General features: G+C 39.2%; 1 protein-coding gene across 20 annotated transcripts in view; it reads left to right on the top strand.

The window, feature by feature from the left end:
• The window catches only part of TCF12 (transcription factor 12), a 386564-nt gene extending 371547 nt beyond the window's left edge, over nucleotides 1-15017 (top strand). For 15 of the 20 annotated variants that reach the window (XM_027971798.3, XM_027971797.3, XM_060417878.1 and 12 more), the window contains 3 exons: nucleotides 2066-2298; nucleotides 9428-9581; nucleotides 12658-15017. In XM_027971798.3, coding sequence (XP_027827599.1) covers nucleotides 2066-2298; nucleotides 9428-9570 — 376 coding nt within the window. In that variant the 3' untranslated portion in view covers nucleotides 9571-9581; nucleotides 12658-15017. Of the gene's footprint in view, nucleotides 1-2065; nucleotides 6035-7944; nucleotides 8886-9427; nucleotides 9582-12657 lie in introns of those variants that run through there. The other 5 variants (XM_042252404.2, XM_042252403.2, XM_060417876.1 and 2 more) reach the window with 2 other exon arrangements.
• Nucleotides 15018-18438: the final 3421 nt, after the last annotated feature.

The following is an 18438-nucleotide window of genomic DNA, read 5'->3' as shown; positions in this document are numbered from 1 at the left end:
CCTTTGTTGACAAAGTAATGTCTCTGCTTTTGAATATGCTATCTAGGTTGGTCATAACTTTCCTTCCAAGGAGTAAGCGTCTTTTAATTTCATGGCTGCAGTCACCATTTGCAGTGATTTTGGAGCCCAAAAAATTAAAGTCAGCCACTGTTTCCACTGTTTCCCCATCTATTTCCCATGAAGTGATGAGACTGGATGCCATGATCTTCGTTTTCTGAACGTTGAGCTTTAAGCCAACTTTTTCACTCTCTTCTTTCACTTTCATTAAGAGGCTCTTTAGTTCTTCTTCCCTTTCTGCCATAAGGGTGGTGTCATCTGCATATCTGAGGTTATTGGTATTTCTCCCAGCAGTCTTGATTCCAGCTTGTGCTTCTTCTAGCCTAGCGTTTCTCATGGTGTACTCTACATATAAGTTACATAATCAGAGTGACAGTATACAGCCTTGACGTACTCATTTTCCTGTTTGGAACCAGTCTGTTGTTCCATGTCCAGTTCTAACTGTTGCTTCCTGACCTTCATACAGGTTTCTCAAGAGGCAGGTCAGGTGGTCTGGTATTCCCATCTCTTTCAGAATTTTCCACAGTTGATTGTGATCCACAGAGTCAAAGGCTTTGGCATAGTCAATAAAGCAGAAATAGATGTTTTTCTGGAACTCTTTGCTTTTTCGATGATCCAGCGGATGTTGGCAATTTGATCTCTGGTTCCTCTGCCTTTTCTAAAACCAGCTTGAACATCTGGAAGTTCATGGTTCACGTAGTGCTAAAGCCTGGCTTGGAGAATTTTGAGCATTACTCTACTAACGTGTGAGATGAGTGCAATTGTGCGGTAGTTTGAGCATTCTTTGACATTGCCTTTCTTTGGGATTGGAATGAAAACACCTCTTCCAGTCTTGTGGCCACTGCTGAGTTCTCCAAATTTGCTGGCAAATTGAGTGCAGCACTTTCACAGCATCATCTTTTAGGAGTTGTAGTGATGCTTCCTAAGGCCCACTTGACTTCACATTCCAGGATGTCTGGCTCTATTTGAGTGATCACACCATCATGATTATCTGGGTCGTGAAGATCTTTTTTATACAGTTCTTCTGTGTATTCTTGCCACCTCTTCTTAAAATCTTCTGCTTCTATTAGGCCCATACCATTTCTGTCCTTTATTGAGCCCATCTTCGCATGAAATGCTCCCTTGCTATCTCTAATTTTCTTGAAGAAATCTCTAGTCTTTCCCATTCTATTGTTTTCCTCTATTTCTTTGCACTGATCACTGAGGAAGGCTTTCTTATCTCTCTTTGCTATTCTTTGGAACTCTGCATTCAAATGAAGTTCTTTTCTCCTTTGCTTTTCACTTCCCTTCTTTGTACAGCTATTTGTAAGGCCTCCTCGGAAAAGGCTTTGGATTTTTTTGCCAATTTGTCCTTCAGAAAAAAATGTTCCAGTTCAACCATGTTTTAAAATCATCACCACTGATGGTAATATTTTTTTCTGGAACAGAAAGTAGTAATTTTCTGAGATACTTCTTTCATTCCATATCTTAAGATTTTCTTCCTCCTCCTCAGTGGACTGGGGAGAAGAACATAAGAACATAAACTGTAATACATTGCTATAATAGGACAGTGTTTCTCAGATGTTAATGTACATATAAATCTTGTTAAAATGAAGCTTCTGATTCAGTAGGTTTTCAGTAGAACCTGAGATGTTATATTTTTAACAGTAATGCAACACTGTTTTTACAGTGAAGTAAAAAGTTTTTAAACAATAATGCTGATGCTGCTAATCATATTTGGAAAAGCAGGGTGCTATAATATGTGGTCATTCAAATTATATTTATGAAGTATTTCACTAGTTTCAAGTCTTTATGTAGTAATGTACAGTGAAAATGCATTTAAATGTGTGTGTAGCTATATATTTACATCAAGGAAAGATGAAAATTAATACACATTATTTAAGTGTAGCTGTTACCGTTTGATAAAATGTATAGGTCATTTTAATTTTTATACTTCATAATTTTGTGCAATTAGTATATCTTACTTTATAGGGACCCTAATGGACATTGTTGTTACTTTCATTTCCAGCAGTACTAATGAAGATGAGGATTTGAACCCAGAACAGAAGATAGAAAGGGAGAAAGAAAGGCGGATGGCTAACAATGCCAGAGAACGCTTGCGTGTACGAGATATTAATGAGGCATTCAAGGAGCTTGGTCGAATGTGTCAGCTTCATTTAAAGAGTGAAAAACCCCAAACAAAACTCCTTATTCTTCATCAGGCCGTGGCAGTCATCCTTAGTCTAGAACAGCAAGTCAGAGGTAAGTAGGTTCAGCAGAGACATGAACTGTTCCGCTTCTGGTGGGCAGACATTTGTGTGTCCACTCACTCTTCCGCTTGAGCAAGTTGTTTATGTGTTCTCCTAGTACTCCTGCCACCGCATCATCTAGGTCAGGTTTTCCCTGGTTCTCTCACCTATATGTCTCACTATGTTGGTCAGTATCTGTAGGTTCAGTGCTTCCCACAAACCAGTAGAGAGCAACGCTATGAAACAGTGCAGTGAACAGCCAGCCTGCCGCTCAGCATTAGCGTCTTGTGCCTCTTTGTTCTTATTGACTCTGGAATCCCATGCTCTTGAATTTACCTGCCTACACTTGTCCTTCTCCCTGCTCTTTCCTGTCTTCCCTACTTTTCTGTAGTCAGTTTCTTGCCTGCTTTCCCCTGGGGCATCTGTGAGGCCCTGCTGGTTAATAGGATGTATGGTCATGGCCTCGCTTCACTTTGCCTCCTATGAATGTCCTTTGTATGCATGTCAGTAAGGTGTCAAGAGTTGCTTCATTGATGCCTCATCAGGAATGCCATGAGCTTCTTGGATGAATGTGCACTGGCATGCCTGAGTGTCCCTAAGGACAAAAGTATACTTTACATAGACTTATCCACTGTTGACTCAGACAACTCTCCCAACTGTTATTTTGATGGAATCTTTTTTGGGGGGAGGGTAGGGGCCGTGGCACATGGCATCCCTTGTAAATTCTTAGTTCCCTAACCAGAAATTGAGCCCAGGCCATGACAGTGAAAAGTCCAGAACCCTAACCACTAACCCATCAGGGAACTCCCTTAATGGACTCTTAAAGAAACTTTGAAACTTTTTTTTTAAACAAAGTGTTTATTGCGCATCTCCTCTCTCCCAGGCAGCTATGTTCTAGACCATGGGTTATCAATTAATACGAGCTTCCTGCCCTTGAGCAGTTATATCATCAAGCGTGCTTTTTTGCATATACGTATATATCTTCTTATTTGAAGCTACGAATGCCTCATCCTAGGCTTCTTTGCAAAAAATTTATAGATTGTGGCATTTGGTTCCAGACCCCATTGCTAACCTCTCTCACTGAGAGCAACTTTTCTTCCTTATTTATTGGCTATTTATATGATACTTTATTTAAAGAAAGTTGGAAAAGAAAAAAGAATAGGAATGGACAGATGCTTGTTAACTACAACAGGAACTCTCAACACTGATCATAGAAGGAATACTCTTTCTAAGGAAACTGGAGTCAGAGAACTTGAACACATTTTTAGAAAAACATACACTAGTAATTAATTCATCTATTTTTTTCCTCCAGTGTTTTTAATAAATAAGAAAGATCAATAACTAACACACCTACCACTAAAATCAGGTGCTTGCTCCGGTTGTCTTAAGACTTTTGAAGTATCTGTAGAGTGTAGATGTTAGTGAAACCTGATCTTATGCAGTCGCTTGTAAGATCTGACCTTGTCTTAATTCCATGCAAGCCCCTACAGTAGAAAACCTTAGTCTGAAAGAGTATCTAATATCTCGACTTATCCAGCTGCCTGCTAACTTCCTGGTCATTGTTATGGATACTGACTTTTTCCACACCATTCTGGAAAACTATATAAGGAGCCATTGACTGATTAGAATGAATAAAACTTAAGTACACTGAACTGTAACTTCATTAGGGACTGCATTAATATTAATAAAAGCCTGTCTTCCTCCTACCCTTAAACTCTGGACCTCAAAACCCAAAGCCCTTATTTTACGGGTTTGTGTAAAAACCATGAGATCCATGTAAGATTCCTTGGAAAACACTGCTGGCTATCTCAGTTTTGAAGCCTTCATATAGCCCATAATGCCTGTTCCTTGTCTATAGAAGCACTTTAGACTTTGGTGTAATTGCTTTCTTTCCCTGCACTTTATCGGCAGCAGTTTTGACTTCTTCTGGTAATGTGTTCACTTTTGAAAGTCTCTTCATCACTGCAGGGGCCCCACTCAGTGGCCCCTGGACCCAGCAATTTCTGTAAAGATGTACATGACCTACTTTGGACATCCTCTAGGCTCTCTGAATACCTGCTTTGGAATGGGGTGGTGTTCCAAGACCACATCTAGCTATTCACATCCTGTCATCCTTAGATAAGTCGTTACACCAGGAGGGCAACCAGACCTGGATCTAAGTGCATCCTTAAGAAAAACAGGAAGTGGCTTCCCTTCCAAGCCTCAGATTTTCCCAGAACACTTTTTGGACATTGGTGCCCCATATATCAGAATCCCATCTGGTCTGTCACTGGCAATTTAAACCTCTTCATTATCATGACCATAATTTTATCATTACTGTTTTACTAATCCTCAGCAGATTTCACATATTACCTTCAAGTTTGTCCTCTCGGTTTTACTAAAAATTAAATTAGTGGTCAAACGCTTCCTCCTCAAACTCTTTCATAGCTCAGCTTGATAAACTCATTTCTCTTCTTGTGATAATTTAGGGACAGTAGAACTATTAGGATTTTAGTTCCCCAGTCTCTTAGTGAATCTGAATATAAACTGGGACAGTGATTCTCAAATCTCGCTGGTCTCAGAATCACCTGAGGCTTTTCCTTTTCCCAAACAAATTTCCTACCCTCAGTAGGGTAGGAATTTCCCACCTCGTGAGATGGTCAAACATAGTAATGCTGCTGCTGCTGCTGCTGCTGCTGCTGCTAAGTCGCTTCAGTCGTGTCCAACTCTGTGCGACCCCATAGAGAGCAGCCCACCAGGCTCCCCCATCCCTGGGATTCTCCAGGCAAGAAGACTGGAATGGGTTGCCATTTCCTTCTCCAATGCATGAAAGTGAAAAGTGAAAATGAAGTCACTCAGTCGTGTCCGACTCTTCGCGATCCCATGGACTGCAGCCTACCAGGCTCCTCCATCCATGGGATTTTCCAAGCAAGAGTACTGGAGTGGGGTGCCATTGAAAGTGGTCAAAAATATCCATTGATAATATACCACTGAAATGAATAAATAACCCGCGAGGATAAAGGGGAGATAATAGCAGGTGAGAGAGTAAAAAATACGTGTAAGATAGTAGATAGAGTAGTGGTAACTGACTAACTTAGAAGAAATTAAGTGGAGCAGAGAGGAATACCATCAAGAAGCAGATAGCCCATCCCCTGAAAATCTCTGGATTTTGGAGGTACTAATTATTGGGAAAAAGCAGAAGTCAGGCATCAGACCCCAAAACAGAAAAGATTCATTGGAGCTCGCTGTGTAAGGCTGGATCCCTAAGTCTCCTCTGTACTACATGCTACTTTTTCCCTCTCTTCCCTTCTACCATAGAAGTCAGAGGGGTTATTTACTGTAAAAAATGAAATCTGAAAGACTGCAAATCTGGAACATAAAGAACAGGGAATGGGTGAAGCATGAAGCTGAACAGTGGGACCCCTAGCCCTATATTCTGCCTTGCTTCCCTAATGCCAGCAGCAGAGTATATTAATGCTGTCCTCAAGGAAATTGGATAATTCTTTTCCAGAGAAAATAAAATGGTCTAGAGAAAAGACTCAGGTTTAGGAATTCCTGAGTAATAGTGCCTCACTTTTAAATTACCATAGAGTAAAGCCCACCAGTTAATGTCTTACTTTATGTTAAAGGACAACCAAAGATTTTAAGAAAAACCAGCATGAAAAAGAGAAATTGAGATCAAACCAAACCAAAGAGAAACTCAGAAGAAAACAAAAATATGCAAAAGCATTAGGAAACTTTTGAAAACTAAATATCTTCTAAGAGAAAAGGTATGCATAAAAGAGAAGCCATGAAAAAGAAATATTCGGGTAATACGATAGCAGAAAAAATATAGTAGAGAAGTTAGCTGATAACGCTGAAAAAATCTCCTAGAAAGAGATAAAAAATAGAAGAGAAGAACTAGTAAAATTAGAGAGGATTAATCTAGGAGTCTAGCATCTAACCGATAGGATTTATAGTAAAAGAGCAGAAAGGAATGAAGGGGATTATCATGGTAATAATACAGGAAATTTATAAGTACTGAAGAATACATGTCTCAAGATTCATAAAATCAAATCTTCTATTAAGAATAATGATTTAAAAAATTATCTCAAGCTAAAGTGTATCATTATGAAATTTCAGAGCATCAGAGTTACAAAAGAGTATCCTAAAGCTTTTAGAGACAGCATTTAAATAGCTCACAGAAAAAGGAACAAGTCAAAATGTCATCAGAGTTCCGAAGTAGTGCTGGATTCCAGGAGATAGTGGAGCAATACCTCCAAAATTCTGAGGAAAAATCATATTCAACCTAGTATTCTGTACCTACCCAAACCACTTATTAAAATGTAAAGATAAATACATTTCAGATACACAGAGGCTTTAAAATTTTGCCTCCTTTGAACACTTCTGAGAGAGCATCTGGGTCATATGCTTAAACCAAGTAAGGCCATACTCAGCAAAGCCAAGGGCATAGCACCTGGGAAAGAAAGGGTCTACCCCGTAGGAGTAGCAGAAGAAAATGCTACAGCAGGAATTGCTGGGCCAGAAAAGAACCAGTCCACGCTGAGACCGAGCACCGTTAGAAGAAGGGCTCCCGGAAATGAGATAGGATCGATGAATAATTGATGATGTGTCTGAGATTTTAGGAAGAAATGTTGAGAGGCATTTGTTAGATCTATTTGATGATTTTAAGGGGGAAAATTGGCATTATTAACAAATGAAAAGCAAAGCATCGATAAGCTACAGGAAAAACAGCCATATGAACAAAGAAACAATCAGTATAAAATTATTGACTTGTTTGTGTGTCCACATAGATATGATGACACATATTTACCTAATCATGGAATTATAGGAAGTAACTATTGAATTAGCCAAAAATTGTGCTATAAACACGTTAAGAAGATGGTATTATAAAAGAGGCAAATTCTCTGCCATCTACCAGAGGGCAAGAGATAGACACCTGATAGAATGGGAATGACAATCACTTCTCATGCCCCACAGGGAATGTCTGACTTCTGAAAATTCCATGGACAGAGGAGTCTGGCAGACTACAGTCCATGGGGTCACAAAGAGTCTTCTTAGCTTTACATCAGGCCTTCTTGACTACGTAACATGTTTGCCATGGGCTGCTCACACAGACCAGGAAGTATGAAGCAACAGCACTAGCTTTTGCTTTTTTGAATCAAAGCTCACTTTACTTCACATTTAGTAGAGCTTGTGTGTGTAGTCAGTCAGTCATGTCCGACCCTTTGGGACCCCATGGACTGTAGCCCACCACTCTTCTCTGCCTATGGAATTTTCCAGGCAGGGATACTGGAGTGGGTTGCCATTTCCTTCTCCAGGGGATCTTCCTGACCCAGGGATCCAACCCAGGTCTCCTGCATTGCAGGTGGATGCTTTACTGTCTGAGCTACTAGTAGAGCTTACTGTAGCATACTCTCTTGGTTCTTCCAGTCCTAAGTGTTGTCTGACTCATTGTAGGGGTCTACAGTATCTTGTCTAACTTGAGTTTTTGGCTCTTGTCCTTTCCTTCCCAGCTATCTTAGTCATACCTCCTAGATCAAGTGTGACACAGAGCCATAGTAAGAGTGATGCTAGCTAAGAGTGATGTTCCATGGAAAGAGAAATGTTGAGAATGTTTCGGTTAGGGAGTGTTCAAAGCCTGTTTGGATTTGACGTGTTAATTTTGCCCTCTTTTCAGTCTCTGGTCATCGCATGAGACTCTTGCCTACACAATACAGGGGATGTGACACCTCATGAAAGACAAGCTTCTCATCAGTCAGAGGAGTACAATCACTTGTTAAGGAAGCAGCTCCTGGTATTTTTACATAATAATGGACATGCCAATTTCCACTATAAGTTATCCTGATTAATTAAGTACCTTCCTTCTTTCATTGCTTCCCCAGAGTTGTATAGGCTTTGTGTCTTTTCCTAAATTCAGGGGCCTAGATGATGAAGTGTTATCGTGTATGAGTAATAGTCAATAGAGTCAGCAAGTTTACCATATAGTAAAGTCTTTTACCTACTTTTTTAAACTCAGAAGTGAACTATAAATGTATCTTGATATATGCACATTCAAATATGTTTTCACTTTCCCTGAAAGAGGAGATGCATTTTTAAAAAAAACTCTATGTTGCATTCAGCTGGGCCATCATTTTAAGAAAATCTAATACGTTAAAAAAAAAAATCACAAATTATACAAAGTATTGTTTTCATTACAGACTAAGTGATCTTTTTATATTATATTCATTAAGATATTTTAATCAGTTTATAAGAGTAACTATAGCAACTTTTATACTGTATATTATAAACTGAAACAAAAAACTACACCAGGAGGCATCATGAGTTAAATATCTTGTACTTACAACTCATTTAGAGAAATTATAAAGGAACTGTTGTTCCTAAGTAGGTTTTCATCCAGTGGGTCTTTAGTTCATTGAATTTTCTTTATTTTATATGGTAATATCCCATACTTTAAGCGCCTTTTAAAATGCCCACATCAGAAGTTCCGTTTGGTCTTCTCTGCTATCTAATTTACATACAAAGCGGTAAAGGTTTTTATATAAACCTCTCAGTCACAACCCCAACTGTAGAAAGAACATCTCAGTCATCTCGTCCTACATATAAATCAAAGAAGAAAAACGGATATACTCAGGCTACCTCTCTTCCTGGAGGAATTGGCACACTTTCCTATAGAGGAATGGCTGAGGGTGTCTCTTTATCATTTTCTGAACTGGCAGAATTCTGGATAGAGCACAGATGTCCCTCTCCAGTACATAGAGAGTGTCAGCATTCGTAGCAGTTCAGAGTATCACACCTTTGCAGGACATTGAGGAGGTTCAGTAGTCTAATAACAGCACTTGCTACGGTGTTTGGACGAAACAGTAGAAGAATGGCTTTTAGATACTGATATAGATCAAGTCAAATCCTGGAAAACCAAGTAATAAGAATACACAATATGGTCAGTAAGAAGTATAAGTTTCAAGGCTCATTTAATGCTGAGGTGTTTTGTGAGCCTATCATTGTTGCCTCTGCAGTGTTATTCATTATGGAAATGAAATTAGAGAGAGATTGGTAATCCCCACAAAAAGAAAAAATAGCAGCAGTTTGTTCAGTTTAAGACCCAAGAGTCTGTGATTCATAACTTGTGACTCTAATGAGATAATTATTTTCCCTTATTTCAGAGAGGAACCTTAACCCCAAAGCAGCCTGCCTTAAGCGAAGGGAAGAAGAAAAAGTTTCTGCCGTATCGGCAGAGCCACCAACCACACTGCCAGGAGCCCATCCTGGGCTTAGTGAGACTGCCAACCCTATGGGTCATATGTAAGCAGCAGCCAGGTAAGTATGTGTATGAGGGAGCCCTCCAGTCCATCTCAAAGTTGGGTTAGAGCCTTTGAGTTCCAACCTTTATATTCTCCGGGGGCACTGGTCATGATAAAGGTCGCACATAATTTGGAATCCAGCAGCTTATTTTTCTGCTGTGTAGTTAGAGAACCCATGCCATTTTGCACCAAATTACTGTTCTCTTTAAAATGTGATACTATGTGTGTGTGTGTGAGTGGCTCAGTCATGGCTAACTCTTTGCAACCCCATGGGCTGTAACCTGCCAGGTCCTCTGTCCATGGAGTTCTCCAGACAAGAATACTGGAGTAGGTTGCCATTCTCTTCTCCAGGGGATCTTCCCAAACTGGGGTCTCCTGCATTGCAGGCGGATGCCTCACCATCTGAGCCAGCAGGGAAGTATACTTTGATTTATAAAGAATTCAGGACTGTTATGTTCTAGATCACCATGTATACTCCCTCACGTGAATATTATTCTGATCCAAGAAAAAAACAGTCCTCTGATTTATCTGTCAAATAGTACTTTTGCTACCACTGGTGGTCCTCATTCCCCTACCTAGAAGTACTTGGTGGCATCATCAACCAGTTTTTTTGTTAGCCATCTGCCTCTTCTTTATCATGAGATCTTCATACATAAAACAGTGCTTTCTTCCACTTGAATCATTAATGCAAGTCTGTAATACTCATATTCCTTCTCCTGTAAGAATATCAGGTTCACCTTCAGGAATCTGTTCAGGAATGTAGAAGTGTTGTGTACGACAGAACCAGAGCATCCTTCTCTAGGGAATTTACTTGTTAAAAGACTGGTTTTTTATCTTCCTGTTCATGAATTAAATACAGTTTGCTTCTTTGTGATTTTTTTTTTTTTAACAAAGTGACAACAGTGGTAGCAGGTTGTTGTCCAAGTAGTTAGATAATGTGAACCATCTTTTTCTTAAAATATATACATTGATTTTATCTATAAGTTATAAGGTTAATGTTTGCTGTGACAAATTAATATAGAACATAATTAAATATTTGGATCAGTAACAAAATACAGCTTGCAGCATGGATTAGGTATAGAAATGGGAACTTCATTTTTATAACCTGCCTTTACCAGTGTATAGTTATTTTCCTAGTTTAATCCACAGAGTAAAAGCAATAAGTAAAAGTAAATGGATGTGAGATTTGGAGCAGGAAAAATACATTCAGTGCAATTTCATTTTGTTAACTTTGTGGATATCTCATTTTGAAATTCATTTCATTTGGCATCTGATAGAATATTTTGTAAACTACAAACATTAGTTAATAACCCAACTTTACTCGAAGAAATTGATTTCCTACCACCTCTTCATGTATCCTTCTTAGGATCAAACTAGACAGAAATGGATGATTTCATTTGGGGACAAAGAAAGGGAAGTCTTGATGTAATTATTTAGGTGTCAACTATAATTCTAACATTAGCACACAGGAAAAAGCTCTCAATCACCTTTCCCACCAAAAAAAAAAAAAAAGGAAGAAAATCAGCAATATAACAGGCTATGCTTGTCAAAGAGAAGAGCTAGTGGAATTACAGATCCTCTAAAACCCAAGCCATTGCTTCATGTCCTGTAGAGACTATAGAATATCATGAAAAAATATTTTTATTCAAAAATATGTTTTAAGGTCTTTAAAAACAAACCAGTGTTCTTCCATGCAGAAGCGACTTTGTAAGTTGGTAGCTTGCGTAAAGACACCTTCCTGTCATCAGGTAGCCTGCTGCTTTTGAGAAGAGCGCTTCACATTCAGTGTGGCATTGCCTGCCCCAGAGGCTTTGTCTTCTTTGTCGCACGCATTTCCTCTTCTCTTCCCAGTCTCTCTCTAGCTCTCTCTCAGTCAGCTTTCCCTACCTCACATCTCTCTCCCACTGTTTACTTCCTGTTCTTTCATTGCTTCTGTGTCTCCTGCTGCTTTCGTAGTTCTATTTTTATCTCTCTTATGAGGAAACTCCCCAACTTTAGGTTAAAAGTAAGCCTTGAACATTGTCATCTATCAAAAAGAATCCTTTTTTAAAAAAGTGTGTGGGGGGGGTGGGAGTTGTTCAAGGTTATAAGAAATGTAGTAAATGCACTTTGTTCCATAAAATTTCAAAGGCCTAGTGTTGATGAAATTAAAATACATTTAAAGTTAGCTAACTTCATGAAGTCAGTCATCTGGTTTCACCTGATAACCTTCTAGTCTTTATAGAACTGGATAGCAGATTAAAACCAGTAAGAGATAATCAACTACTAGAATCAAAATGATTGATAAAAATGGATGACCGCAGAATGACTGACTAAACAGTGCAAGAATTTGCCACCACGTAATATAAGGCGAAGTAGCTTTGTCTGTTGCAGTTATCCATCCCTAAGAGCATCACTCTAATTTAAAACCATTCTGTGGTCCTTGTGTAATAAGAAAGTGAAAGGTATGATTCTTCCTAAAACTGTTTCCATCCAAAATGGCTGAAATGGGAAATTTCAGAGCTACTACTATGTATATTATATTAAGAATATAAACATAAAATTTGTACTAATAGAGTAAAATTCTCTTAATAAATTTGTTGAACAAACATTTATTTGAGGACCTACTATGGACCAGGAGCTGAAACCAATGTAAAAATGAGTTCAAAGTGAAAGGTTTTTTATTCAAAACTTTTGTTTTCTGAGGTCCCCGCCCTCAGAAACTTTCAGTTTAAAAGAGAAGTATGTAAACAATTAACAAAGTACAGTGAACTAGATGTAGCAATAAATATGTCTTAACGGTGTCTCCCCACTGAGAACTGGACGCGCAGACCCTCAGAGCTCAGGCATTGCCCACCTGCGTGTCGCCAAAACTCAGGTTCACATGATTGCCACATACTTACATGAGCTCCTTTAGAAACCTTACCGCATGCATCGAGAAGAGCCATTTTGGTCATACCTTTAAAGAAAGAGCGTGTGTAAGTTAGGTAACTATGAACTTTTTGTCAACCTGGGCATAAATGAGGAATGCAAGTTGTTTCTGGGAAGGTGTTTGTTTTTATCAGTGATGTCCTAATTGGTTCTCTTCTCTCCCTTGGCTCTCCCTGCCACAGTTCCAGAGTTATCAATAGGCTAGATAGAAGGTGACCTCTCCTCATAAGGACTTGGACAACTCAGATTATCTGAAGACACAAACCTGATAGGAGGGAGAAGAAAAAAAACACTTGAAGCAAGAAATGCAAATGTAATCCTACGATCAAAGCAACTGGTCAACACTTCCATCAGAAGTGAAGATAGGAAGCTCATCAGATAGAACGTCAACCCATGAGATGTTTGCAGCAGATCATTTTGTTGCAAGCAGTGTGTCGCTTCTGCACAATCAGAGACTGTCTCGATCTCTCCACTCACCGTGGAAGTTGCCTTGTGCCTAAACTGAATTGACAAATGCATTGTAACTACAAATTTTATTTATTGTTATGGAACTGTAAGGTCTACATATAAAGGGAAAAAGTTAATGTGGAAAGCTGATCTCCACTCAGCTGATGCCAGCATTAGTTAAAGCTGTTCACGTGCAGAGAACAAAGCAGTGACAACCATTGGCCCTTAGCATTCCCGGCATACCTATTAGTGTCTTAAAAAGGAAGGGAAAAGTCTTTTGTTGCCCTCTCCTGTCCTTTTGCCATATGAATAGTGTTTTCCATGAAATAGGAGAATATTACTTGGTATAGCATTTCTTTCGTGTTCATTTTTTCATTCGTTTTTATTTTTTTGTTGTGGCTGTTGTATTTGGTCTCTGAATCTGAATAGATTATGGTCACAGTCCAGAGTCCTCCACGTAGCTCTATGTGCTTTGCATATTTACCTTACAAAGATAAGCAGAGACCATCTGTGACCATAGCCTAGCTAAGATTTTAAAAGGGGAAATTTTGTCCCCTAGATTTTCCCCAAAATAAATATTTGCTTTATTTCCAATAATAACCAAGACTTTTCAAGCTTCTAGGTTTTCATAGTAAAGCTTGTAATAGCAAGAAGTGTAAATTACAAGTGAAGAATTTACTTTTTAGAAATTGCTTTGTTTTCCAAGCAGTAAGTACTACATATAGTACTTGTAAAGTGTTAGCTGTAAGTAAGCACAAAATGGATTTAAAATACAAAGAAGATTTTTCAGGCTGTGATTATGTTGAACATAACAACCCAGTAGTCAATAAGGCAGGTAGTGTGATAAATGAACACACCACTCTGAGGCTAATTACCTAATGGAATATAAGAGCAATGGTCACGCGTGTGTCCTCCTTCTCACCTTTACTTCTCTGTCATTTGGATGGCTGGTCAGTGGGGAGGAATTGGATGGGTGATGTAATCAACTGCAAATCGTCTGCCCCGTCCCAAGAAGATGAGCCAGATTAGCATCAAACCAGTCCTAGTCAGTCCATCTTAATACCGTGCATTAAGGCACCCCTCTGTCTCTAATCCTTAAGAGTTGTTTTTTAAGACATAATAATCACTTTGAACTTCCATGAAACCTGTCTTCCACCACAACAACCCTGGGAGAGAAAAACATGCTGAACAAGGTTGTCTTGGCTTAATAATTCCTCATAGCCAGTATCAACAGTGGCAATCAGCACACAGAAGAAAGGACCCAAATCACTATGTAACTTAAAGATTTCTGTTAATTTGAAAGAACAAAAACAATTAAGACAGAACTTCAGATCCTCCGATCAGGATGGTTCCTAACAAATCACTCTTTTGTAAACGTAGTGGACATTTTGGTTACTTTAATTTGCCTGTATTCTCCAATTACATCAGACTCTTATCTGTGGCCTTGTTCTTCATTTCAGTGTTAATCAGCTAAACAGAAGTTGTTGCTTATGATGTGTGAGTGAACATATGCCACTGCCTGGCCTTTTTCTTCGGAGCTTGTTGTCTTTTTCGCTATATTAGACTCTGCAGTATGCCCAGAAGCTTTCCTTCATAAAATAGAAAGAAAAAAACATTTGGCTTATTTTTCACTGTAGCTAGTCTTTTATACAATAATCTTGTAAGAAAATTTCTTGAATTCTAAATATTACTCTTTCTAGATTTTTGAAATCGAAAAGTTTTCAGTAAAAAGTTTCTTACTTTATTTTATTATATTAGGTAGTAAAAATGTAGGGTTATTTACCATAACCTGTTCATTAATATCAGAAATTTACAATAGCATTTTAAGACCATAGTAGGATTCTAGCATACCGTGTAGTACCTATGGAGTATTGTAAGAGCTAATTGTTCGAGATGAATTGCCTCTCATCTTGTTCTCCAGTTTCCATTGTTGGTTTATTGCAGATTTGTATCCTGTGTCAAATTCAAGGTATTATTGATAAACCTTTTCAACCAGCAGCAAGAAGTTCAAAATTTTTTCTGTCACTGTAACAGAAAACACAATATGTATATAACATTTATGTAGCAATAAATGTGCCATCTTTTTTTTAACATAGTAAACTAGTGAGTTTTTTACATTCCTCTCTCAAACAGTAATGCATTCTGTTTTTTTTTTCCCCCACCATCTCATTGTTCCCAGGAATGCCTACACTGCTTTTTTTTCTCTTCTCCTAGCTTTCCTTAGATATAATCGACATATGACATTGTGAATGTTTAGGGTGTACAACTTCATGATGGATATATGTATATATTGCAAAACAGTTGCCACAGTAAGTTGAGTCAACATATGCATTAGCTTAATGTAGTTATTTTGTGTGTGCGGGTCGGGGCAAGAATTTCTAAGGACCACGCTGCTTTTCTTTTGTGCTTTGTCTGTGACCTTATCTGGAAAACCCATCAAAACAGAATCAGGCTTGTAGAACTAAGCTGATAATGTAAGTCTATAGCTTCTCTGGGTTATATATTTCTCCTCTTACCCTCTCTACTGATAGTGGCCATTTAGCCTTTTTCTGAAGACCTACCAAACAGTGATTAGTAGTTAAAATGTACTTATTTACAGATTTAGAGCAAAAATGAAGATAGAAAAAGACGCAGATGAAGCTTTTCAAATTAACATTCTTTGAAGCACTTTCCTATGTTTTATGCCCTCTTCTTCACAAAAAGCCTGTGTATTAGGGGTGGTATTTTACTGTTTTCGGATTGGAAGCTCTGCGTTTATTCCAGTTTCCACATAAACCCCCACTAACACTCCCCCACCAAAAATATGCATAGTGATTATCCACAAGGACCTCATGCCAAGCAGGAGCCTAAAAGAAACAATGGATAAACGTTTTTGGACAAATATTTGTAGGGTTTATATGTGAGACACCTGGGTCATCCTCACACCCTCTTGGAATACTGGCAAATTGCTTTTCTTGGTGAATTACAAAATCTGCTGTTCACATTGTAGGCCCAATGGATCATTTCACCTGTGGGAGTTAATGAAAAGAAACATTTTAGTCTGATTTCTCTTTATACAGATTGATAATATAAAAAGGTCCATCTCAGAATAAAATATGGAATGTCAAAGCTGAAATTAAATCTCGAGACTGTCTCGTCAGTTCCTCATTAATAGATTTCTAAAAACTGAGGCCCAGAGGTGTTGTATGTCTCCAAGAGCACATAGCTAGTGATAGACCAAGATACTTAAAGTGTGTCCTGTAAAATCTCCTTGCCTTTCTGTTCTTTATCTTGATAGATCTTTCAGTTCAGTTCAGTCGCTCAGTCGTGTCCGACCTCGTGAATCGCAGCACACCAGGCCTCCCTGTCCATCACCAACTCCCAGAGTTCACTCAGACTCATATCCATCAAGTCAGTGATGCCATCCAGCCATCTCATCCTCAGTTGTCCCCTTCTCCTCCTGCCCCCAATCCCTCCCAGCATCAGAGTCTTTTCCAATGAGTCAACTCTTCACATGAGGTGGCCAAAGTACTGGAGTTTCAGCTTCAGCATCATTCCTTCCAAAGAAATCCCAGGGCTGATCTCCTTCAGAATGGGCTGGTTGGATCTCCTTGCAGTCCAAGGGACTCTCAAGAGTCTTCTCCAACACCACAGTTCAAAAGCATCAATTTGTCAGTGCTCAGCCTTCACAGGCCAATTCTCGCATCCATACATGACCACAGGAAAAACCATAGCCTTGACTAGACGGACCTTAGTTGGCAAAGCAATGTCTCTTTTGAATATGCTATCTAGGTTGGTCATAACTTTTCTTCCAAGGAGTAAGCGTCTTTTAATTTCATGGCTGCAGTCACCATCTGCAGTGAGTTTGGAGCCCCCAAAAATAAAGTCTGACACTGTTTCCACTGTTTCCCCATCTATTTCCCATGATAGATCTTTAGGCCACTTCTATTCAGTAGCTTCACTTTCTTTCCTCTACTGCATTTTTTCTTTCTTTTTCTCTCTTCTAGTTCATTTACTTTTTCTTCCATGGAAACTCAAAAAATTTAAATGTACATCACATTGTATGTGTGTGTGTGTTGAAGGTTAAAGAGTATTAGCTTTGCCATCAGTCTTCAATTCAGTCTGAGCTCAACATCTAATTAGCTCCATTTCCTTATCTGAAAAACAGAGATACTGTTAGAATTGTGTAAGTATTGAATGAAACAATGTATGGAAAGCTCTTACCATGGTTCCTGTCACATAAGTACTCAATAAATGATAAATATTTTTAAAATAAATAGTAGCTTTCCTTGTACCCAGCTCCCAGGAAGATTCTTCTCCAACCATCTTGTGAAGAAAGGTAAATGGTAAAATCAACTGCAAGGTGATGTCATCCCATCTTTGCAGGAGTATGCATTCTTTGGGGGCAATTCAATGAAACATTTATATTCCATGCCCTCCAATGGGTATATTTTATTTAAGAAAAAAAAAACTTCACAATTTGAAAGAATGAGCCAGTAAGCTGTGCCTGGTCACACTTCATGGGCTGACAGCTATGTCACTTTGGGTCTTCAGGAAGGAAATACCAACATGGAATTAGAAGTGCAGGGGATTTATTAGAAGTAGTACCTGTGGGTAGAGAATCAGGAGTAATAAGGATGGGCTTCAGACCATAATGCAGGTCTGACATCTGTGAAAGGAAGAGGAGGGAGGATTAGGTAGGGAGAACCATGATTTTGTAGCTCTGGAGAAAGTCCTGGGCAGTCCTGAGGGCCAGGAAGATTGCCCATTGAGTTTTGTGTTGGACAGAAGTGGTATGGTGCCAGGGTCCCTGAGTTGAGCAGTCATCTGGGAGTAAGCGGTAGACAGGCCTCAGTTTGAACATTCCAAAAGTTCTGCACCTGGAGGCTGACGGCTAACTGCCCTCCCCTGACAGGTTATCCCTTAAAGGGAGATCTCAGAGGTGAACCTCCATAGCTTCCACGGGACTTCATTACTACTTCCTACAGAGATGGCAGAACAAAACCAGAGGGTCTTCTGCAGTCATTGGCACCACAGCTGACCTCAACAGGCTGATCAGAATTTCCAAAACTGCAGTTCCTTCTCCCCTGACATGCAGTCAGAGAAACCTGCATGTGTCATCAAGGATAATCCCACTCCTCTGTCTTCATGGTCCATGATATGGACTGCTATAATCTGGCTCTGAGTCCCTGAAGTTGCTGTGTTAATCTGTTGTTCTTTACTGGACGTTGTGATGGTCTCTGCCTTCTGGGTCAGTGGATGGTCCTCGGGGTCTTTATGACCAGCTGGGTTTCGAAGGCCGTAATGTCCTCATTGTTTTAAGGTGTTTCCCTACTCTGCCTCTAGCCCCTGGAACTCTTTATCTCTGCTCTGTACTTGGGGCATGTTCGTGTAAGTGGAAATTTTTTGTCCTTTTTCTTTACTTCTTTAACCAGTTATTCGAGAAAACACCCTTCAAAGGCTTTTCTGTTGCCTTTGGTCTAGACTGCTAATCTAGAACTGATGGGGAGCACTGCTGTATGCTCCCAGTTTCTCCT

This window comes from Ovis aries, chromosome 7 (genome assembly GCF_016772045.2).
Source record: "Ovis aries strain OAR_USU_Benz2616 breed Rambouillet chromosome 7, ARS-UI_Ramb_v3.0, whole genome shotgun sequence".
In the NCBI taxonomy this organism is placed as follows: domain Eukaryota; kingdom Metazoa; phylum Chordata; class Mammalia; order Artiodactyla; family Bovidae; genus Ovis; species Ovis aries.
The sequence above is the reverse complement of the archived record's forward strand: the minus strand, read 5'-3'. Positions and strand labels throughout refer to the sequence as shown.